Source organism: Myxine glutinosa, chromosome 2, assembly GCF_964187855.1.
Source record: "Myxine glutinosa chromosome 2, kmMyxGlut1.1, whole genome shotgun sequence".
Taxonomy (NCBI): Eukaryota; Metazoa; Chordata; class Myxini; order Myxiniformes; family Myxinidae; genus Myxine; species Myxine glutinosa.
The window spans coordinates 182,855,337-182,879,616 of NC_136262.1; the positions used below are offsets into that span (position 1 = coordinate 182,855,337).

Here is a 24,280-nt window from a genome sequence, read left to right on the forward strand (position 1 = left end):
GTTCAAACAATATCGTAAAACGTCGTTCTTCGCACGCCGTGTGTAATATTTAGGCCCAATTGCACGTATGGGTTAACATTCCTGCGTTCGTGATGTTGTTTTGTAGCATCAAGACTATGTGGAAATGCTCAATGCCAACGTTATAATCGGCCTTTGGTCAAGGTAATATGGCGGCGGCCTGTCTGATGCCAATGCCAGCCCACGATCAATATCCTTGTTAGCAGGATCTGGGACGCCAAAAAAAATACTTCGATAATGACACTACACCCTTTATTTATCAAAGGAAACAATCTTTCTCCTTCCATGACGATTACAACTATTTAATATTCGGCTTAAACGCCCTTTTATTATCATTAATATGAGGTAATAAATGGTGTTTTCAGAGCCGTCAGGCTCTATATATGCCACACACTTAAACATGTCAGCAGGAAAGGGAGCCATCAAGTTCCGGCAGACTTTATAAAGTTTGCTCCTTGCAGTGTTTTCTGTAACGATTTTTATTGCCGATTTGAATAATTGAGGTGTTTATGGTTTAACTGCAATAGTATATCTGCTAGGCCGAAAATAAACAAAGAAGAAGAAGAAGCGTATATCCAGAAGACTTCCTCGCCTTCGGAGTTCGGACTTCGGACTTCGGAGCCACTACGCGCACCGCATCGGACATGGATCTGAAAGACGTGCTTCGTGGGTTCTTTGGTTTCGGAGGCGATGGGAGAGGGAGACGACGAGCAGACGAGTAAGCGAACCGCTCTTTGAATGTCAGATTCTCTGAAGGATCTTTCATGTTATTTGTTACTTCAGATCGTTCGGTGTCTCAACGTCGCGTTCTCGCTCTCGGAATCCGACAAACAAAACCGCTTTGGTTGAAAGTTTCACTCTCCCCGCACCCCTCTGCTGTCGTTCCAATTCCCCTTTTATTGCTCTCTCGGTGGTTGTGAAAGCCTTCGACCTGGTGGCCCCTGGGGCTGGTTTGTTGACGATGAGGATGACGATGACTGTGGCCTACCTTTTGGAAACCATCACGGCGAGGCCTTCCCAGACCTGCACGATCCTTTCCGGGCCATGGATGACTTCATGAGGATGTTCGAGTCCATGTTCGACTCGTTTCCACATTCGGGTACGACCCGCTGGCGGAGGTCCATCTGGTTCACCGCTTTAATTGTTACCTCCGCCACCAAAGGTGGATGGAGGTTGTTTGTTGACCTGTCTTTCAAAAGTCAAAACGTGTCAAAGGTTGTCCTGTCTGTTTGTGAACAAAATATCTCAAAATGCTGTGGGCAGATTCGGACGAAATTTGGCAGAGATGTAGCGTATGTGACAAGGACGAAACGATTCGATTTTGGTGAAGATCCGGATTCGGATCCGGCTAGTAGAATTTTTTAAGTGAATCTTCACCATTGAGAGATGGGGCCAAAAACGATACATAGGACGAAACTCGACCGGATTAAAGAATCTGAAAAGCTAAGACTAGTGTGCTACAACTGCTACATTGACATTGTGCGTGTGTCCATATTTGATCACACCTTCATGCTGACTTGATTTCTTCATTGAGGACGGGTACACCTGCGCTGGTCAGAAAAAAGTCTTATTGCCTTGTGAGGACTCGTTCTTCCAGTGAATTTGACTCGCAGGTGTTCGATGAGATGCCATTGTGGATGAACCCATTTAGGCACGCTGGTTGCGCAGATCCCTTTTGATTGGATGCTCTCTGTCAGGAGCACTATCGCTCTTTCCAAACCAGGGCGCAAGGTCCCCTTCCGTGACCCCGACCCCTCGCACGTGCAATCTTCGGCGCTCCCGCCTGAAAACCGACACTCGCGTTCGCTGCTCGCAAAGCCCAAAAGGCTCTCGGGATTACCTTGTCAAACGCCAGGACAAAGGACCTGCTGTCACTTTCCCTCATTGGAAAGCCCCTCAAGTTTCAGCTTAGGCATCTCCTCACAAGCGTGGACTTCCTCACGGAGATCCCGCATCACTGCCGGGGACAAAGTTTCCCTAAACCCGTTAAATAATAACAGTAGCTCAGTCGGATGTGGACATCGGAAGAATAAGACATGGAAAATTAGAGGAACAAATGGGAAAAGAGAAAATAAAAGGGGAAAATGAAGATGTTCAATATCACATTAATCAACATTTTCTCGAGCAGAAGAACCAACAGAAACCCAGTGGTTGAGACGAAATGAAAATGAGGATGCATTTCCTAAAGATTGTACTTACCGAGCTCTTTACCCTCTTGTCTTGGTTAGAAACTTCACCTTTTTGTACCTTATTATGTGGTTTTTTATCAATCGTTGCACAGCTTATCTTTCTATCATCATCTGCTTGTTACCTCCTCCACCAACGGTGGATGGAGGTTATGTTTTCACCTCTGTCTGTTTGTTTGTTTCTTCGTGAACAAAATATCTCAAAAGGATGTGGACGGATTCGGACGAAATTTGGCAGAGATGTAGCGTATGTCACAAGGACAAAATGATTAGATTTTGGTAAGGATTCGGATCCGGCTACAATATATTAAAAAATGATTCTTCACCATTGGGAGGTGGGGCTAAAAACGATACATAGCAGGATATCTCAAAAAGTTGTGGACGGATTTGGCCAAAACTTGGTGGATCCGATTGGGTGTCTGACGAGGACAAATAGATTCGATTTTGGTGATAATCTGAATACGGATTCGGGTATGAGAGTTATTTAATTTTTAAGTGATTCTTCACCATTGGGAGTTAGGGCCAAAAACTATACATTGTGGGATATCTCAAAGTTGTTCAGATTTGGACGAAACTTGGTGGAGAGGTTGTGTGTGTGTGACGAGGACTAATCGATTAATTTCGGTTCAGGTCCGAATCCAGATCCGGCCTATCGGTGGGATACTAAACGTAAACTGTTCACCAGGCGGAGGTGTGCTCTCTATTGAGTGCCGTTCTAGTTGCTGATGTCTGCTCACTTGAACTGAAGGCCTGTCATGTTGTTGTGCTGGAGCGTTGACAGGAATGTGCGGGGAAGTTGTGACCCGAATTGTTGTTGTTTGTTTCAGAACCTTTTCTCGATGAAGAAAGGGAACGTCCTCATTCATTGAGGGATTTCATGTTGAAGTTCCCCGACAGCCACCCTCCCCAACGTGATGATGACGTCACCACCATCGATAAACACAAGTCGTATGATTCCAGGGTAAGTTGGCCTTGTGGCCCCGATGATTTCTGCCACGAAGAGCAGTTGCGGTGACGATAATATTGTTACGGAGACCGCCCATAGGGGTTAGCAAGTGGTTAATTTTCGTTTAGTTATTTCTTAATTACGTGTCGATTGCATGTCTGTATGGCCCCAATTAGCCACTGCCAGGACCACATGTCTATTTTGCTTATTGTCATCCCCTCTTTATATGGTTGTCTGAGAATCCCCAATTTCCTTTAATTTTCACTTTGTAATGCGTCCGGGGATAATTGTTTCATGTACCATTCTTAATTCATTTAATTTTTCTTTCCTCACCTGTGGAAAATTTTAAATCCCCACCTTGGGTGCAAATTGGTGGTCTTTCCGTCTTCTAACGACTCCTCTCCGGCCTTGCCCCCCAGCTCTCTCTGTGCTCTGTCCCCCTAATATTCCTACAGGTCGTACAAGATCTGCCAGCAACCCTCTTATGGTTAAACTGCCAAAATCTAGGCTCTCTGCTCACCATCACTCTTTCATTCCCCCTTTCTCCCACCTCTGGAACAAACTCCCCCACTTCCTTCAATCCCACTCCTCCCTCCAGGTCTTTAAAACAGCTGTTCACCACCATCTCTTATCTTCCCCCATCCAAAACCTTGATCTTTTCTACCCCCGCTAATTCACCCCAGATACACTTTTTTTGAAATTCCAACTTCTTTCCTGCAAGTCCTTGCAGTGTTAATGTGTTTTATACCTCTTCCACCTCCCCCCAAGCCCCCCCCCCTCCCACATTTCTCTCGATGTCCTTGCTCTCAAATGTTGTGTTTGTGTCCTTCCCCCTCTCTCCCCATCTTGTGTTCTGCTCCCCTTATTTTGTGTGTTTTATGTGTCGGTTGCCTTTTTGTGTGATTAATGTTAGCTCTTTCACGAGCCTCGATCTTGTATACAAAGGCATCCTCAAGAAAAGATTTGAGGATTTACTTAAACATTTCTATAAGTTTCCCCTAACCCTTAATTTGATGATTGTTGCTTATACGAATATTCCTTAAGTTTTTCCTTAAAACCTTCCTTCAACTCGAGGGAGCACTCCCCGGTCCTTAAACACCAACCTTTGAGTTTCCAAATGTCGCTCTTCATGGAAATTGGTCATGAAGATTATGATTATCGCAGCGTGACCCCAGAGGCTGATCAAACAATACTTCTGCACTTGAAAAATGATTGTACATTGTGAAACACGCTACGAGCGGAGGTATAGTGACTCAAATAACTTTTTTTTTTTTTGTGGAAAAGAACATCTAGGAGATGCGCACCATTTTGTCTGACACATTCCTCCAATCTTGGACGCCAATTATTCATGACGTTCTGCAACATGGCCACGTCGATATCATTGATTTCGCATCTGATGTTTTCTTTAAGTTCATGAAGAGTTTGTGGATGGTTAACATACACTTTCTCCTTTAGATATGACCACAATAAATAATCACATGCAGTCAAATCAGGTGACCTCGCTGGCCATAGAATATCGCCGTTTTTGGAAAGAGCGCCCTTACAGTAGTCATAGACACTCTGGTGGTGTGGGAGGTTGCACCATCTTGCTGAAACCACGTCTCACTCCTGCAAATCTGTTTAATTCCCTGGAGAGAAAGTTAGAAACCATTACGGTATATCGAGCTGCAGTAAGAGTGATGGCATTTCCGTTATCGTTCTCAAAGAAGTAAGGCCCAATGATGCCAAACGACGAAAGTGCACACCACACTGTGACTTTGGGACTGTGTAACGGTTTCGTGTGCATTTCTCTTGGATTTTTTGGTGCCCAAAAACGAGTATTTTGCTTGTTGACAGCCACACACATGAAAATGTGCGTCATCAGACATGAACAAATTGTGAGCAATGTTTTGGTTTTCATTTCCGTCCATAAATGAAAGCATTCCCTCACAAAAATTCTAGCGGGCAATCTCATCATCTTGGCTTAATTCCTGGACAGTTTGAATTTTATAGGGATAAAAGCTTAAATCCTTATGCAATATGTGGCGTAGCGAGTGTGAGAAATTCTTAAGGCTGATGCATGCTTTCGGCTGGAGCGATGCGGACGTCTCAAAACTGATTCCCCTACATGCTCAATGTTTTGTGCCGTTCTTACTGATTTGGAACTGATTTGAACTGATAGGATCCTGGGTTCGAATCCTGGTCGATCGCTGAATTAACGCCAGGGGGGTTGACTCAGCCTGTCTTCCTTCCGAGGTCGGCAAATTGAGTACCAGTTCACTGGTAATTCCCTGTGTGTCGCAAGAGTCGACGAACAGGGTTGGTGGCAGGAAGGGCATCCGGCCATAAAACATTGCTTCAAAAAGGGGACCATGGTGCCCGAAAAAGGCCAACCCCTGCTTTGCAGGGAAAAATTGCCTCTAAAGGTGGTTCTTCTTACTGATTTGGGTGCTTCTGGCTGTTTCTCTTTTAAAGTTGAACCGGTCCTCTCAAACTTCTGAACCCATAACTTGATAGCACGAACAGATGGCACATTTCCATGGAGTTTGAATTGATGTTGTACAGAAGTTGCACCATCATTATTCTTGTAAAAAGCTTTGATAGCGAAAGCGCGTTCTAAACCCGACCAGTTCCACATGGTCACTCAAGTGTGTTCTGCCTGCAAAAAATAAAACGAAATTGGTAAAAAAAAAAAAAAAAAAAAAAATTCATGTTATGTACTTCAATATCATGGATGCATTTATTTAGAAGTACAATTTTTTATTTCCTTCACACGAATTTCAAAAATGACCATATTTCTGGCTCACCCTGTACATATATGTACGTACGGTATAATCGGTATATACGAGTATACAGTCACATGTAAAGTTTTGACTTTTTCAACATACAGCTATTTGATCGTCATTTCAACAATATTGATAGATAAAGGTGATATAATGCAACACATATCATGAAACATTTACATTTTGTAGTCCATTGTATAATTTAAATAAACGTAAATGCAAATTTCGCATGTGGAAAAAGTAAGTACACCCCTACATTTATCACTCCTTCAAATACCTAAAATTAGAATGAGGTGCACCAGCTCAGGTGCAAATGATTAGAACATCGTTAGAGAGGATCTTGGAGGAACCTGTCTTATTTAAACCTCAGACATTGAGTTTGGTTTGCACTTTGTTGTTGAAGTGTATGGCGTCACCATGCCTTGATCAAAAGAGCTCTCTGAGGCCTTCAGAAAGAAGGTTATAAATGCCTACGAGTCTGGGAAGGGATTTAAAAAGATCTCCAAACAATTTGAAATCAATCATTCGATTGTCCGGAAGATCATCTACAAGTGGAGAAGATTCCAAACAACTGCCAACTTGTTCAGGCCAGGCCACCCCAGCAAGTTCAGCCCGAAAGCAGACCGCAAGATGCTGAAAGAAGTCTCTAAGAACCCCCAGAATGTCATCACGGGACCGACAGGTAGCTCTTGCCACTGTTGATGTCAAAGTGCACGAGTCTACCATTAGAAAGAGGCTGCACAAATTTGATCTACATGGGAGGTGTGCCAGGAGGAAACCTTTGCTGTCCAGAAAGAACATCAGGGCAAGACTAAAGTTTGCCAATGAACACCTAGGCAAAGACCAGCACTTCTGGAACAATGTGCTCTGGACAAATGAGTCAAAGGTAGAGCTATTTGGCCACAGTACCAGAAGATATGTTTGGCAAAAACCAAAGACAGCATTTGACCACAAGAACCTGATACCAAATGTAAAGCATGGTGGTGGAAATATTATGGTTTGGGGCAGCTTTGCTGCATCAGGGCCTGGGCAGCTCACCATCATATAATCCACTATGAATTCTTCATTGTACCAGAGGGTGCGTGAGGATAATGTGAGGCCATCTGTCGGAAAGTTGAAGCTCAACCGAAGGTGGACCTTGCAACATGACAATTACCCTAAACATACCAGTAAATCCACCAAGGAATAGCTGAAAAGAAAGAAATGGAGGGTTCTGGAATGGCCAAGTCAAAGCCCAGATCTAAATCCCATTGAGATGTTGTGGGGGGATTTGAAACGAGCTGTGCATGCAAGAAACCCCTCAAACATCGCACAGCTGAAAGAATTCTGCATGGAGGAGTGGGCAAAAATTTCTCCCAGTCGATGTCAGAGACTGGTAGACAGTTATAATAAACGCCTACTTGAGGTTGTTTCTGCCATAGGGCAATACGACCTATTAGAGCCAAGGGTGTACTTACTTTTTCCACATGCGAAATTTACATTTATGTTTATTTAAATTATACAATGGGCTACAAAATGTAAATGTTTCATGATATTTGTTATATTATATCACCTTTATCTATCAATATTGTTGAAATGAAGATCAAATAGCTGTATGTTGAAATATGTTGAAAAAGTCAAAACTTTACATGGGGTGTACTTACTTTTTCACTTGACTGTAATATACATACATTAACGAGACATTAGAGAATTTAACCTGAGCTCGAGGAAATGGTTTTTCCCAACTGCTCGAGGTGATAGCCTGGAACCACAAATGGCGAGGATTTGCTGTAATTTTTTTTTTTTTCTTGTCGAACTATATGTAGGTTTTCATCAAAGTTGGCAGTCCGGTCTAACGTGGAAACTAGACGAGTAAAAAAAAAAAAAATACCCGGTGACCTGCCCGTAAATATATCGGTTTATTGTCGCAGATTATACATGAGTGATGTATTTACAAATGTATTTTGTTTCGGTTTATGAATTTATAAATGTAGTTTGTTTCGGTTTATGAATTTATAAATGCAGTTTACTTGTATTTATGGATTTATAAATGTAGTTTTTTGTGTTTACGAATTTATAAATGTGGTTTGTTTAGGTTTATTAATTTTAAAATGCAGTTTTCTTGGGTTTCTGGATTTATAGATGTAGAGTTTGTTTCGGTTTATGAATTTATAAATGCAGTTTGTTTCGGTTTATGAATTTATAAATGTAGTTGTTTCGGTTTATGAATTTATAAATGTAGTTGTTTCGGTTTATGAATTTATAAATGCAGTTTGTTTCGGTTTATGAATTTATAAATGTAGTTGTTTCGGTTCATGAATTTATAAATGTAGTTGTTTCGGTTTATGAATTTATAAATGTAGTTGTTTGGGTTTATGAATTTATAAATGCAGTTTGTTTCGGTTTATGAATTTATAAATGTAGTTTGTTTCGGTCTATGAATTTATAAATGTAGTTGTTTCGGTTTATGAATTTATAAATGTAGTTGTTTCGGTTTATGAATTTATAAATACAGTTTGCTTTGGTTTATGGATTTATAAATGCAGTTTGTTTGGGTTTATGAATTTATAAATGCAGTTTGTTTGGGTTTATGAATTTATAAATGCAGTTTGCTTTGGTTTATGGATTTATAAATGCAGTTTGTTTGGGTTTATGAATTTATAAATGCAGTTTGTTTGGGTTTATGGATATATAAATGCAGTTTGTTTGGGTTTATGGATATATAAATGCAGTTTGTTTGGGTTATGGATATATAAATGCAGTTTGTTTGGGTTTATGGATATATAAATGCAGTTTGTTTGGGTTTATGGATATATAAATGCAGTTTGTTTGGGTTTATGGATATATAAATGCAGTTTGTTTGGGTTTATGAATTTATAAATGCAGTTTGTTTGGGTTTATGGACATATAAATGCAGTTTGTTTGGGTTTATGGATATATAAATGCAGTGTGCTTGGGTTATGGATATATAAATGCAGTTTGTTTGGTTTATGGATTTATAAATGCAGTTTGTTTGGGTTTATGGATATATAAATGCAGTTTGTTTGGGTTTATGGATATATAAATGCAGTTTGTTTGTGTTTATGGATATATAAATGTAGTTGTTTCGGTTTATGGATATATAAATGCAGTGTGTTTGGGTTTATGGATATATAAATGCAGTGTGTTTGGGTTTATGGATATATAAATGCAGTGTGTTTGGGTTTATGGATATATAAATGCAGTGTGTTTGGGTTTATGGATATATAAATGCAGTTTGTTTGGGTTTATGAATTTATAAATGCAGTTTGTTTGGGTTTATGGATATATAAATGCAGTTTGTTTGGGTTATGGATATATAAATGCAGTTTGTTTGGTTTATGGATTTATAAATGCAGTTTGTTTGGGTTTATGGATATATAAATGCAGTTTGTTTGGGTTTATGGATATATAAATGCAGTTTGTTTGGGTTTATGGATATATAAATGCAGTTTGTTTGGGTTATGGATATATAAATGCAGTTTGTTTGGTTTATGGATTTATAAATGCAGTTTGTTTGGGTTTATGGATATATAAATGCAGTTTGTTTGGGTTTATGGATATATAAATGCAGTTTGTTTGTGTTTATGGATATATAAATGCAGTGTGTTTGGGTTTATGGATATATAAATGCAGTTTGTTTGTGTTTATGGATATATAAATGCAGTTTGTTTGTGTTTATGGACATATAAATGCAGTTTGTTTGGGTTTATGGATATATAAATGCAGTGTGTTTGGGTTATGGATATATAAATGCAGTTTGTTTGGTTTATGGATTTATAAATGCAGTTTGTTTGGGTTTATGGATATATAAATGTAGTTGTTTCGGTTTATGGATATATAAATGCAGTGTGTTTGGGTTATGGATATATAAATGCAGTTTGTTTGGTTTATGGATTTATAAATGCAGTTTGTTTGGGTTATGGATATATAAATGCAGTTTGTTTGGGTTTATGGATATATAAATGCAGTTTGTTTGGGTTTATGGATATATAAATGCAGTTTGTTTGTGTTTATGGATATATAAATGTAGTTGTTTTGGTTTATGGATATATAAATGCAGTTTGTTTGTGTTTATGGATATATAAATGCAGTGTGTTTGGGTTTATGGATATATAAATGCAGTGTGTTTGGGTTATGGATATATAAATGCAGTTTGTTTGGGTTATGGATATATAAATGCAGTTTGTTTGGTTTATGGATTTATAAATGCAGTTTGTTTGGGTTTATGGATATATAAATGCAGTTTGTTTGGGTTTATGGATATATAAATGCAGTTTGTTTGTGTTTATGGATATATAAATGTAGTTGTTTCGGTTTATGGATATATAAATGCAGTGTGTTTCGGTTTATGAATTTATAAATGCAGTTTGTTTCGGTCTATGAATTTATAAATGTAGTTGTTTCGGTTTATGAATTTATAAATGCAGTTTGTTTGGGTTTATGGATATATAAATGCAGTTTGTTTGGGTTTATGGATATATAAATGCAGTTTGTTTGGGTTATGGATATATAAATGCAGTTTGTTTGGGTTTATGGATATATAAATGCAGTTTGTTTGGGTTTATGGATATATAAATGCAGTTTGTTTGGGTTTATGGACATATAAATGCAGTTTGTTTGGGTTTATGAATTTATAAATGCAGTTTGTTTGGTTTATGGATTTATAAATGCAGTTTGTTTGGGTTTATGGATATATAAATGTAGTTGTTTCGGTTTATGGATATATAAATGCAGTGTGTTTGGGTTTATGGATATATAAATGCAGTTTGTTTGGGTTTATGAATTTATAAATGCAGTGTGTTTGGGTTTATGGATATATAAATGCAGTTTGTTTGGGTTTATGAATTTATAAATGCAGTTTGTTTGGGTTTATGGATATATAAATGCAGTTTGTTTGGGTTTATGGATATATAAATGCAGTGTGTTTGGGTTTATGGATATATAAATGCAGTTTGTTTGGGTTTATGAATTTATAAATGCAGTTTGTTTGGGTTTATGGATATATAAATGCAGTGTGTTTGGGTTTATGGATATATAAATGCAGTTTGTTTGGGTTTATGGATATATAAATGCAGTTTGTTTGGGTTTATGGATATATAAATGCAGTTTGTTTGGGTTTATGGATATATAAATGTAGTTGTTTCGGTTTATGGATATATAAATGCAGTGTGTTTGGGTTTATGGATATATAAATGCAGTGTGTTTGTGTTTATGGATATATAAATGCAGTTTGTTTGGGTTTATGAATTTATAAATGCAGTTTGTTTGGGTTTATGGATATATAAATGCAGTTTGTTTGGGTTTATAAATGCAGTTTGCTTTGGTTTATGCATTTATAGATGCAGTTTGTTTGGGTTTATGAATTTATAAATGTACTTTGTTTATGTTCATGGAGCTGGAAATGCAGTTGATTTATAATGCCTCACATGTAATGATATTTTGTTTATTTTAGGGTTAGTAAACATTATAAACAGTCACATGTATGGTTTTAATCTTGCTAAGTGAAAGGCAAATCCATTCTTTGTATTACTTGTTTGACTTGTTTGTATTTCATTTTAAAAGTATTTCTCTGCCATCATATGTAACCATTCCATCTTATTCGATTTTTAACTGATTCAGAATTATCTTTGTTTCATGTTTTGTTTGCACAATAGGGCACCACTCCAGAGAAACGCATGCCAAGCCCATTTGTGAAAGAAGATAATGGTAAATGATGTGTGTGTGTTGTCTGTCTTTAGTACAAATATCAATTTCTTGTTTTTTATTTCTCTATTTATATAAAGATGAAATGCCTGTCAGTCATCCACACAATAACCCCTTTATGTACTTTGTTTGATGGCAATCTCCAAAGAAAGGTCTTTGTTAGAGGAGTCACGTTGTTGCATTTCTAAGGTTTTAAATTTCACGAGTTTCAGCTCTTGTGTCTGTTTTTATGGGTATATGTCTTCCGGTTCTTCGGAGAAGAAGCATGGTACTGTTCTCCAAGTTATCTTCCTTCTTGTTCTTTCATTTTATTGTTGCATGTACCCATCTTGAAGAACTTGTATTTTTGATGTTTTGTGTAAAGATTTTATGTTTCTGTTCCTCTTTCTTCGCTTCCTATAAATGGTGCTCTACCGGGTGCTCTGCTCCCGGCTCTCCTTTCTTTTCTTCACTTACTCTGTTCTGTTATCTTTTACAGTAATCCCTCAATTATACGGAAGGGTCACATTTCTTAAACTCTCTCTGTTAGGTGAATTTCCATATATTTAATTTAATTATCCCATATACTCCCATTATATAAGTGGAGATAGGTTTCTACAGACCAAATCTTAACTCAATGACATAAAAAATACACACATTAATGCAACACACTTTATTCAAATGCTAAATGTCTTAAGACTGAGGGGTTGTTTCTGAAGAGGTGGCTGACAGAGGTGTGTTACTTGCGGAGCACTGGCTCTTATTTTGTCGTTAGTCTTTTATTATGCACACTGTGAAGGCCTATCACTTCCGCGATGTCCGTTTTTCACCCTCGTCAAACCCTTATCAAGTTTAACCTCGAAAGTAATGGATTTACTCATAATCGAGGGTGAAGCACTTTATAGTCTTGAACGAGTGTGAAAACCAGAGGAGACTAAGTCACACAGGCCATTGACCATGAGGGGAAGTGATGCATGGGGGCCTTGTATGAAACACAGTGACAAACGGCCAGGTATGAAATGCGCCTGAAAAAGTTAAATAAAACACACAATCGGGTAAAGAAAAGCTTCTTTTTTAATTTCTTCTCAAAAAAAAAAATTTGTAGTTGCAAATTTCTTAGTGCAATTCCTACTTCCATATGTCAAAATTGAATCCCTAATTACTCATTTCCGGTATTGAATGTCCGTATATTGAGGAAGTCATGTACTTACAAATGCTAGTCTCATGTAACGTCCTTATTAACACTCGCTCCACGCGTCTTTCTTTAACAAGGGGCAGGAAAATAACCATGCACTTTTCTTCTTTGTATTATCCATGTGTTATATAACCTCTCATACTTTCAAACCACTGCCTGGTATCTAGCCTAGATTTGTAGTTCAGAGCCCTGAGCTCAAGTGTTTTTAAGATTCCCTGGGTGGTGGTTTCAATTGGTTTTCTCAAGTGATTTCAGTGGGTGGCCCTTGATGTGTCCTTTCCTCTTACCTTTCTCATCTGGCTGGGTTTCCACAAGGCGTCATCTTCAGAACTACATTATTCTTAATCGATATCAATGATCTGCCTGATTTTTGTGAATACCAACTTTACCATTTTGAGGATGACTCTATCCTGTGGAGAACGATACATCACACTTGTGAAAGAAAGGCCCACCACTGCTGAATCCCTTTTGTCACAACTGGACAAAGAAAGCCCCTGGTCATCTGCATGATCAACACTGACAAGTCTCACACTGACTATGCATAAGGATCAGAAATCAAACTATCCAATTCACTTCTATGGACAGCCACTAGAAAACGTGAAGTCCCTGGAACCTATTGGCCTCACTATCTGACACATCGATTTATATACAACAACACAACATGCATTTTAAAGGCCATTTTCCCTGCTAGAGCGGGGGTTAGCCTTGCGGTCCCCATGACAATCTTCTCCATTTTGCCCTATTTTCTGCATCTCTCCTTGTTAACCCCCTTGCCCGCATTTCTTCTTCCACCATCTTTAGCCAAGTCTTTCTCGGTCTTCCCCGTCTTCTACTTCCTTCTACATTCATTTCCATCACTCTTCTCAACCAGTCACTTCCATCCTTCCTCAACACATGACCAAACCATCTCAACCTGTTCCTCTTCACAGCATCAATCACAGGCTCTATTCCCATCATCTTTCGCAATTCATCATTTGTCTTCCTCTCTCTCAACGATACTCCGCACATCCGTCGAACCATTCGCATTTCCACCCTTTCCAACCTTCGTTGCTGCTCTACGTTCATTACCCATGTCTCGCTCCCATAAATCATAACACTTCTCACACATGCAGCATACACCTTTCCCTTCAGCTTCAACGACACTCCCCTCATCATCAGCACGCCACTCAATTCCCGAAACTTCTTCCATGCACATCTCACTCGAGCAACCGTTGCCGAGTCTGATCCACCTTCTCCATTCAGCATGTCTCCGAGGTAGCAAAATGTTTTCACACCTTCCAGCTTCACACCGTCTCCAAGATCCAACTCAACATTTCCTCCATCTGCAGCTCCCTCTGTGCACACCTTACATTTGAATGTAGCTGCCACACTGGTTAATGACCCTCTCAGACCACTACATTTTTGATGAACCCACTCAGCGCACATTGTACACTGAATGGAGTTCACTCCGACACCCTTCCTACACACAGCACAGGGCCACTTCCCAGTTCTTTCCACCTCACCACATGCTTTACCACTTGCCATCACCTTCGTCTTTCCGATATTCACCTTCAGACCTTTTGTCTCCATACATTCCTTCCACGTGTTTATCTTTTCCTTCAGTCCATCCATACTTTCCGCAATCAACACCAGATCATCTGCATACAACAACTCCCACGTTAAACCCTCCTTTACGTTCTGAGCCAGCACCTCCATCACAGCTACAAATAGTAGTGGACTTAGTACCGACCCCTGATGCACTCCCACCTTCACCTCAAACTCACCACTGTTCCCGTCCTTCGTCCTTACAGCTGTGCGCACTCTTTTGTACATTGCCATCACTACTCTGATCAACCATTCCTCCACTCCTAACTTCCTCAATGCCCATGTCAATACTTTGCGTGGAACCCGATCGAATGCTTTCTCCAGATCAACAAACCCAAGAAACAACTTCTTCCTCTTCTCCATGTACTTCTCCTGCAACTGCCTCACAATGAAAAGCGCGTCTGTCGTTCCTCTTCCTGGCATAAATCCAAACTGCATTTCGTCGATCTTCACTTTCTTCCTTATCCTCCTCTCCAACACCCTTTCCAATACCTTCATTCCATGCTCCAATAACTTTATCGCTCGGTACGAGCCACACTCCAGAGGGTCACCTTTCCCCTTGTATAGAGGGACGAGGGTACTCAGTTCCCAAACCACTGGAATGCGGCCTTCTTTCACCACCAGATTACAGATCTCTGTCATTCTCTTCACACCCCAACTTCCTGCTGCCTTCAACATATCTCCCACAACTCCCGTCGGCCCTCCCGCTTTTCTACCCTTCATTGCTTTTATCGCTTCCTCAACTTCCTTCTCAGTTATCTTCTCTGCCGGTCCTAAAACTGGGTTACTCTCTATGTTGCCATCCCATTCATTCTCTGTATTCAACAGCATTTCCATATATCTTTTCTTCCTTTAATTCCATCTGGGTCGACAACGATTTGTCTCACTTCATCCTTCAAGCAGCTCACCCCCATCACATCACACATCTCTTTCGCTATCTGCTTTGCAATCCTGAATACCGCTCTCTGACCCTCTTCCGAATCCAAGCGTTCTCCGAACATTTTCCTACATGCCTCCTGCGCCTTTGCTACCTCTTTCTTTGCAGCCTTCCTGGCTGCCTTATAACTTTCATGCTCTGCTGTTTCTGCTCCCGTACCCTTCGCCTTCTGCCACTCCTTGAACTTCTTCCTCTTCTCGTCAATCCTCTTTCCAACTTCATCATCCCACCACCATGTTTCCGAGTGCCTCTGTGGTCCTTTTGTCCATCCACATACCTCACCAACGGCTCCCAACAGACTAGCTTTCATTGACATCCAACCACTTTCAAGCTCAACCACATCATCCTCGACCCTACTCAGCCTCTCTTTTAATGCCTCCCTTACTGTCACCTCTTTCAACCTCCACACCTTCATTCTCTGTTGGTACTTCACCCGCCGAGCTCTCCTCGCACCTTTCACCCTTACGTCGCAGACAACCAAGTGGTGCTGTGAAACAGCCTCCTCCCCCGGGATTACCTTTGTGTCTCGGAGGTGCCCCCTATCTCGCCTACGCACCATCAGGTAGTCAACGGTTGTCGTCGACCCACCTGACGTGTATGTAACAAGCTTATTATCCTCTTTCTGGAACTGAGTATTACAAATCAACAAATCAGCTCCATCAGCAAACTCCAAAATCCTTTCGCCTTCTCCATTTCTCACACCATATCCGTAACCCCCATGAACTCCGTCAAAACCATCCATACTCCTTCCCACATGTCCATTTAGGTCTCCTCCTACCACAACAACTTCCTCATCTTTCACGTTTTCCATCAGCTTCTCTATCGCACACCAGAACTTGTCCTTCTCTTCATCGCTCCGACCAACCTGTGGAGCATATCCCGAGATGACGTTCACCAAGAGCTTTCCAATCATCATTTTCACCATCATCAACCTATCACTCACTCTAGTCACACTCACCACACTGTCTACAAACTCCTCAGAAAACAGGACACCAACACCATTCACGCCCTCCAGGCACCCTTGCCACACAAACTTGTATTTCTGTCCCTGACTACCCTTCACCATTCTCACACCACTTCCCTTCCATCTCGTCTCTTGCACACAACATATGTCCACTCTTCTTCTGACCAATACTTCCACCACTTCTCCTGATCTCCCTGTCATTGTCCCTACATTCCATGTCCCAAACCTCAGAAACCGATCTCCACTTCGGGCTGTACCCTGCCCACATGTAGTTGTAATTGTCATGGTTCTCTTTTTGAGGCAATGTTTTTTATGGCCGGATGCCCTTCCTGACGCCAACCCTCTTAGTCGCCTCCTACGACACGCAGGGATACGGCGTACCTATTCTTATCCAGGGTACACACTGGGAAACGTTTAAAACATGGAAATCCTGGGGGGGGGGGGGGGGGGGGGGGGATCACCGCTGCGGTTTAAACATATTTAAATAAATATTTAAACAAAACCATGAAAACAATCTGGGAAAAGTCTCTAAGTGAGAACGTGGATTTGAGAAAGCAGGAGCAGAGGTGAAAGAACAAACGAGAATATAGGGGGCGGGGCACAAGTCGAGACGAGGAGGCCGCACGAGACACCAGGCCGCACGAGGCGCAGACAAAGAAACGACTAATTACACACAAATTTGCAACAACTACAAAACCAAAACCAAATAGAAACACACAATAACACATACACAACAAAATACGCAGCGGAAATTTGACAAAGAAACGAACGGGAAAACACTCAAACTTTGATGCCGTGGAGAGATCAAAGCAAGCCCCGTCGCTCGAGATATGACAGATCATATTTCCAAGCTTGCATCAAAGGCTAGTCACCATCTGGATATTTTAATAAGGCATTTGTGAGCTGCATTGAGCTCATCAAGCTGTATAAGGCTTTCATATCGCACTCTATGGAGTATAGCTCCCCACTTTGGGCTGATGCTCCTGTTTCGCACCTTGCTCATTTTGAGACTGTCTGAAACAACGATATCTGCGCTATGAGTATCAAGACAAGAGGGAAATTCTCAAGGACTATCATTCTCCCACTGGTGGCAAGTTTGTGTACTCTATTTTATACAAGCTTACATCGATCTGGCCTTTCCCCTCCTGTTCTCTCTTCATCTGGCCTTTCTCCTCCTGTTCTCTTTACATGTGGCCTTTCTCTCCCTGCTCTCTCGACATGTGGCCTTTCTCCTCCTGCTCTCTCTACATGTGGCCTTTCTCCTCCTGCTCTCTCTCTTCATCTGGCCTTTCTCCCCCTGCTCTCTCTGCATCTGGCTTTTCTCCTGCTCCCTCTACATGTGGCTTTTCTCCTGCTCTCTCTACATGTGGCCTTTCTACCCCTGCTCTCTCTATATGTGGCCTTTCTCCCCCTGCTCTCTCTACATCTGGCCTTTCTCCCCCTGCTCTCTCTACATGTGGCCTTTCTCCTCATGTTCTCTCTACATATGGCCTTTCTCCTCCTGTTCTCTCTACATTTGGCCTTTCTCCTCATGTTCTCTCTACACCTGGCCTTTCTCCTCCTGTTCTCTCTACATGTGGCCTTTCTCCTGCTATCTCGACAGGTGGCTTTTCTCCTCCTGCTCTCTCTACATGTGGCCTTTCTCCTGCTCTCTCTACATGTGGCTTTTCTCCTCCTGTTCTCTCTACATGTGGCCTTTCTACCCCTGCTCTCTCTACATCTGGCCTTTCTCCTCCTGCTCTCTCTACATCTGGCCTTTCTCCTCCTGCTCTCTCCACATCTGGCCTTTCTCCTCATGCTCTCTCTACATGTAGCCTTTCTCCTCCTGTTCTCTCTACATCTGGCCTTTCTCCTCATGTTCTCTCTACACCTGGCCTTTCTCCTGTTCTCTCTACATGTGGCCTTTCTACCCCTGCTCTCTCTACATCTGGCCTTTCTCCTCCTGCTCTCTCTACATCTGGCCTTTCTCCTCCTCCTGCTCTCTCTACATCTGGCCTTTCTCCTCCTGCTCTCTCTACATCTGGCCTTTCTCCTCCTCCTGCTCTCTCTACATCTGGCCTTTCTCCTCATGCTCTCTCTACATGTGGCCTTTCTCCTCCTGCTCTCTCTACATCTGGCCTTTCTCCTCCTGTTCTCTCTACATCTGGCCTTTCTCCTCCTGCTATCTCTCCATGTGGCCTTTCTCCTCCTGTTCTCTCTACATCTGGCCTTTCTCCTCCTGCTCTCTCTACATGTGGCCTTTCTCCTTCTGCTCTCTCTACATGTGGCCTTTCTCCTCCTGCTCTCTCTACATCTGGCCTTTCTCCTCCTGCTCTTTCTACATCTGGCCTTTCTCCTCCTGCTCTCTCTACATCTGGCCTTTCTCCTCCTGTTCTCTGTACATTTGGCCTTTCTCCTCATGTTCTCTCTACATCTGGCCTTTCTCCTCCTGTTCTCTCTACATTTGGCCTTTCTCCTCATGTTCTCTCTACACCTGGCCTTTCTCCTCCTGTTCTCTCTCCACCTGGCCTTTCTCCTCCTGTTCTCTCTACATCTGACCTTTCTCCTCCTGTTCTCTCTACATCTGGCCTTTCTACCCCTGCTCTCTCTTCATCTGGCCTTTCTACCCCTGCTCTCTCTCCATCTGGCCTTTCTCCTCCTGCTCTCTCTACATGTGGCCTTTCTCCTGCTCTCTCTGCATCTGGCCTTTCTCCTGCTCTCTCTGCATCTGGCCTTTCTCCCCCTGCTCTCTCTGCATCTGGCCTTTCTCTCCCTGCTCTCTACATCTGGCCTTTCTCTCCCTGCTCTCTCTACATCTGGCCTTTCTCTCCCTGCTCTCTACATCTGGCCTTTCTCCCCCTGCTCTCTCTGCATCTGGCCTTTCTCTCCCTGCTCTCTACATCTGGCCTTTCTCTCCCTGCTCTCTCTACATCTGGCCTTTCTCTCCCTCCTCTCTCTACATCTCGCCTTTCTCTCCCTGCTATCTCTACATCTGGCCTTTCTCCCCCTGCTCTCTCTGCATCTGGCCTTTCTCTCCCTGCTCTCTCTACATCTGGCCTTTCTCCTCCTGCTCTCTCTACATCTGGCCTTTCTCTCCCTGCTCTCTCTACATCTGGCCTTTCTCCTCCTGTTCTCTCCACATGTGGCCTTTCTCTCCCTGCTCTCTCTCTACATGTGGCCTTTCTCTCCCTGCTCTCTCTACATGTGGCCTTTCTCCTCCTGCTCTCTACATGTGGCCTTTCTCTCCCTGCTCTCTCCATCTGGCCTTTCTCTCCCTGCTCTCTCTACATCTGGCCTTTCTCTCTCTGCTCTCTCTACATCTGGCCTTTCTCTCTCTGCTCTCTCTACATCTGGCCTTTCTCTCCCTGTTCTCTCTCCATCTGGCCTTTCTCTCCCTGCTCTCTCCACATCTGGCCTTTCTCTCTCTGCTCTCTTTACATCTGGCCTTTCTCCTCCTGCTCTCTACATCTGGCCTTTCTCCTCCTGTTCTCTCTACATCTGGCCTTTCTCCTCATGTTCTCTCTACATCTGGCCTTTCTCCTCCTGCTCTCTCTCCATCTGGCCTTTCTCCTCCTGCTCTCTCTCCATGTGGCCTTTCTCCTCCTGCTCTCTCTCCATGTGGCCTTTCTCCTCCTGCTCTCTCTACATCTGGCCTTTCTCCCCATGTTCTCTCTCCATCTGGCCTTTCTCCTCCTGCTCTCTCTACATCTGGCCTTTCTCCCCCTGCTCTCTCCACATCTGGCCTTTCTCTCCCTGCTCTCTCTACATCTGGCCTTTCTCTCCCTGCTCTCTCTACATCTGGCCTTTCTCTCCCTGCTATCTCTACATCTGTCCTTTCTCCCCCTGCTCTCTCTACATGTGGCCTTTCCCCTCCTGCTCTCTCTACATGTGGCCTTTCCCCTCCTGCTCTCTCTACATCTGGCCTTTCTCCCCCTGCTCTCTCCACATCTGGCCTTTCTTTCCCTGCTCTCTCTACATCTGGCCTTTCTCTCCCTGCTCTCTCTACATCTGGCCTTTCTCTCCCTGCTATCTCTACATCTGGCCTTTCTCCCCCTGCTCTCTCTACATGTGGCCTTTCCCCTCCTGCTCTCTCTACATGTGGCCTTTCTCCTCCTGTTCTCTCTACATTTGGCCTTTCTCCTCATGTTCTCTCTACACCTGGCCTTTCTCCTCCTGTTCTCTCTCCACCTGGCCTTTCTCCTCCTGTTCTCTCTACATCTGACCTTTCTCCTCCTGTTCTCTCTTCATCTGGCCTTTCTACCCCTGCTCTCTCGACATCTGGCCTTTCTCCTCCTGCTCTCTCTCCATCTGGCCTTTCTCCTGCTCTCTCTCCATCTGGCCTTTCTCCTGCTCTCTCTCCATCTGGCCTTTCTCCTCCTGCTCTCTCTCCATCTGGCCTTTCTCCTCCTGCTCTCTCTACATGTGGCCTTTCTCCTGCTCTCTCTGCATCTGGCCTTTCTCCCCCTGCTCTCTCTGCATCTGGCCTTTCTCTCCCTGCTCTCTACATCTGGCCTTTCTCTCCCTGCTCTCTACATCTGGCCTTTCTCCCCCTGCTCTCTCTGCATCTGGCCTTTCTCCTCCTGCTCTCTCTACATGTGGCCTTTCTCCTGCTCTCTCTGCATCTGGCCTTTCTCCCCCTGCTCTCTCTGCATCTGGCCTTTCTCTCCCTGCTCTCTACATCTGGCCTTTCTCTCCCTGCTCTCTACATCTGGCCTTTCTCCCCCTGCTCTCTCTGCATCTGGCCTTTCTCTCCCTGCTCTCTCCATCTGGCCTTTCTCTCCCTGCTCTCTCTACATCTGGCCTTTCTCTCTCTGCTCTCTCTACATCTGGCCTTTCTCTCCCTGTTCTCTCTCCATCTGGCCTTTCTCTCCCTGCTCTCTCCACATCTGGCCTTTCTCTCTCTGTTCTCTTTACATCTGGCCTTTCTCCTCCTGCTCTCTACATCTGGCCTTTCTCTCCCTGCTCTCTCTACATGTGGCCTTTCTCCTGCTCTCTCCACATCTGGCCTTTCTCCCCCTGCTCTCTCTACATGTGGCCTTTCCCCTCCTGCTCTCTCTACATGTGGCCTTTCTCCTCCTGCTCTCTCTACATCTGGCCTTTCTCCCCCTGCTCTCTCTCTACATGTGGCCTTTCTCCCCCTGCTCTCTCCACATCTGGCCTTTCTCTCCCTGCTCTCTCTACATCTGGCCTTTTTCTCCCTGCTCTCGCTACATCTGGCCTTTCTCTCCCTGCTATCTCGACATCTGGCCTTTCTCCCCGTGCTCTCTCTACATGTGGCCTTTCCCCTCCTGCTCTCTGTACATCTGGCCTTTCTCCTGCTATCTCTACATCTGGCCTTTCTCCTGCTATCTCTACATCTGGCCTTTCTCCTGCTATCTTATCTCTACATCTGGCCTTTCTCTCCCTGCTATCTCGACATGTGGCCTTTCCCCTCCTGCTCTCTGTACATCTGGCCTTTCTCCTGCTATCTTATCTCTACATCTGGCCTTTCTCCCCCTGCTCTCTCTACATCTGGCCTTTCTCCTGCTCTCTCTACATGTGGCCTTTCTCCTCCTGTTCTCTCTACATGTGGCCTTTCTCCTCCTGCTCTCTCGACATCTGGCCTTTCTCCTCCTGTTCTCTCTACATTTGGCCTTTCTCCTCATGTTCTCTCTTCATCTGGCCTTTCTACCCCTGCTCTCTCTACATGTGGCCTTTCTCCTCCTGCTCTCTCTACATCTGGCCTTTCTCCTGCGATCTCTACATCTGGCCTTTCCCCCCTGCTCTCTCTACATCTGGCCTTTCTCCTCCTGCTCTCTCTACATCTGGCCTTTCTCCTCCTGTTCTCTCTACATTTGGCCTTTCTCCTCATGTTCTCTCTTCATCTGGCCTTTCTACCCCTGCTCTCTCTACATGTGGCCTTTCTCTCCCTGCTCTCTCTTCCCTCTCAAAGCCACCCCAGATTGCACAAGTCCTACAATAAACCCACACTTGCTTAACCTCCTGAAGTCTTTTCGGCTTGCCTCACCTACATTCATCGATTCCCTTAGCCTCTCCATTGTGGAATAAGTCTTCATGTGCCTGTTGGGTTGGCCTCCTCTCTTCAGTCTTTGAAATATGCTGCCCATCACTACCTCATACGCTCACCCTTGCACATATATGATCTCTTCAACATACGTAGATTCTTTCTCATTATGTTCCTCTCTGGGCCATTGTTACTCATTTTTTATTTTAATCCAGCTTTCCTTCTTGTCCACATCCACACCACTCCCCATACCCTTTGGTTGTTTGTAAACCTGCCGATATTTGTGTTTTAGCTCCTGCATGATAAATAGATCCTAAAAACAAGCCAGGAGAAGTCATTTTTGCTTCACAAAGTACGTGATGGCTCATGAGTCGGTCTAACTGATCTTTTTGTACAATTTATCCTCTTGAACTTTCACTTAACTTTTTTTGTTTACCCTTTTTCCCTCCACTCATTTTTTTCTTTGCTTCCAACGTGAATGTCCACACACATTGAATAAGATCTGGACAAGCGATTATCCTCAGAGGGACTTGGTGGTTTCAAAGAACTTCTTCCCAAAGAGCCACAGACATCGATTTTCCGAAGCTACTCCATCATCAGAAAGACTCTTCCAGATGGAGTAGGAGCACTGTTTCATTTTCCTTTCAAATTACATCTCTGAAACGTAATAGTTTTTTTTCTGGCGAAAACCAACCACGTTGGTCAAGTTTCTTTAGATATTTAAACGAGCAAGAATAACAATCCTGCTTGGAGTGTGCACTGCTGGGGGGAGGGGAGGGGGAGGGGAGGGGGAGGGAGAAGGGGAGGGGAGGGGGAGGGAGAAGGGGAGGGAGAAGGGGGAGGCTGATGCACATTCATAGTTGTCTCTGCAATATGTCTCTGCAGGCTATTGAAGAACGCCGCACCGTTTATAACGATGAGGGAAAGCAAACTACTGTGAAACACTTTCCTCCAACAAGAGGTGTGTCCTTTGACTAATACAACACAACGTGCAAACATGACGAGCTTCGGTTTGTGTTATGAATTCTCCCATTTTTATTGATACTTCTGGCCTTTTTGAATAAATGTTCTGCCATTTTATCTCCTAAATAGATTGGCCCCGAAGCAGAACCTCTTATTTAGGAAATGAATATTTCTTCATTCCATTCTCCATTCTTTATCTCCACTACCAAAGGTGGATGGAAGTTGTTTTTACCCATGTCTGTTTGTTTGTCTGTCTGTGAACAAGATATCTCAAAAAGTTGTAGAAGGATTCGGATGAAATTTGGCAGAGAGGCTGGTTATGTGACAAGGACGAAATGATTAGATTTTGGTTAAGATTCGGATCCGGCGAGTAGAATTTTTTAAGCGATTCTTCACCATTGGGAGATGGGGCCAAAACGAAATATAGCAGAACCACCTTTAGAGGCCATTTTTCCCCGCAGAGCAGGGGTTGGCCTTTTTCGGGCACTTTGGTCCCCTTTTGAAGCAATGTTTTATGGCCGGATGCCCTTCCTCCCGCCAACCCTGTTAGTCGCCTCTTGTGACACAAAGGGAATTACCAGTGAACTGGTACTCAATTTGCCGACCTCGGAAGGATGACAGGCTGAGTCAACCCCCCTGGTGTTAATTCAGCAATTGACCGGGATTCGATCCTAGGATCCCAAGCCGGCACCCTAACCGCTAAGCCAACACCAGGCTTAAAACGAAATATAGCAGGGTATCTCAAAAAGTTGTGGACGAATTTGGACGAAACTTGGTGGATAGATTGTGTGTGTGTGTGTGTGTGACAAGGAAGAATTGGTTCAATTTTGGTGAAGATCTGAAAATGGATTCGGATGTGAGTTATTTAATTTTTGAAGTGATTCTTCACCATTGGGAGATAGGGCTAAAACTGATATATAGCAGGATATTTCAGAAAGGTGTGGATGGATTTGGACGAAACTTGGTGGATAGATTGGGTACGCGACAAGACCGTATGGATTCAATTTTGGTTAAGATCTGAATATGGATTTGGATATGAGAAATTAATTTTGTAAGTGAT

The 24,280-nt window shown here is 43.1% G+C and overlaps 1 protein-coding gene across 1 annotated transcript in view; it reads left to right on the plus strand.

Moving 5' to 3' along the window:
- Window positions 1-406: 406 nt before the first annotated feature.
- HAX1 (HCLS1 associated protein X-1) overlaps window positions 407-24,280 on the plus strand; it is a 28,157-nt gene continuing 4,283 nt past the window's right edge. Inside the window, exons 1-6 of the mRNA XM_068106645.2 lie at window positions 407-736; window positions 942-1,117; window positions 3,032-3,165; window positions 11,567-11,618; window positions 22,758-22,876; window positions 23,143-23,218. Of these exons, the coding sequence (XP_067962746.2) occupies window positions 663-736; window positions 942-1,117; window positions 3,032-3,165; window positions 11,567-11,618; window positions 22,758-22,876; window positions 23,143-23,218 (631 nt within the window). The 5' untranslated portion in view covers window positions 407-662. The remainder of the gene's footprint in view (window positions 737-941; window positions 1,118-3,031; window positions 3,166-11,566; window positions 11,619-22,757; window positions 22,877-23,142; window positions 23,219-24,280) is intronic.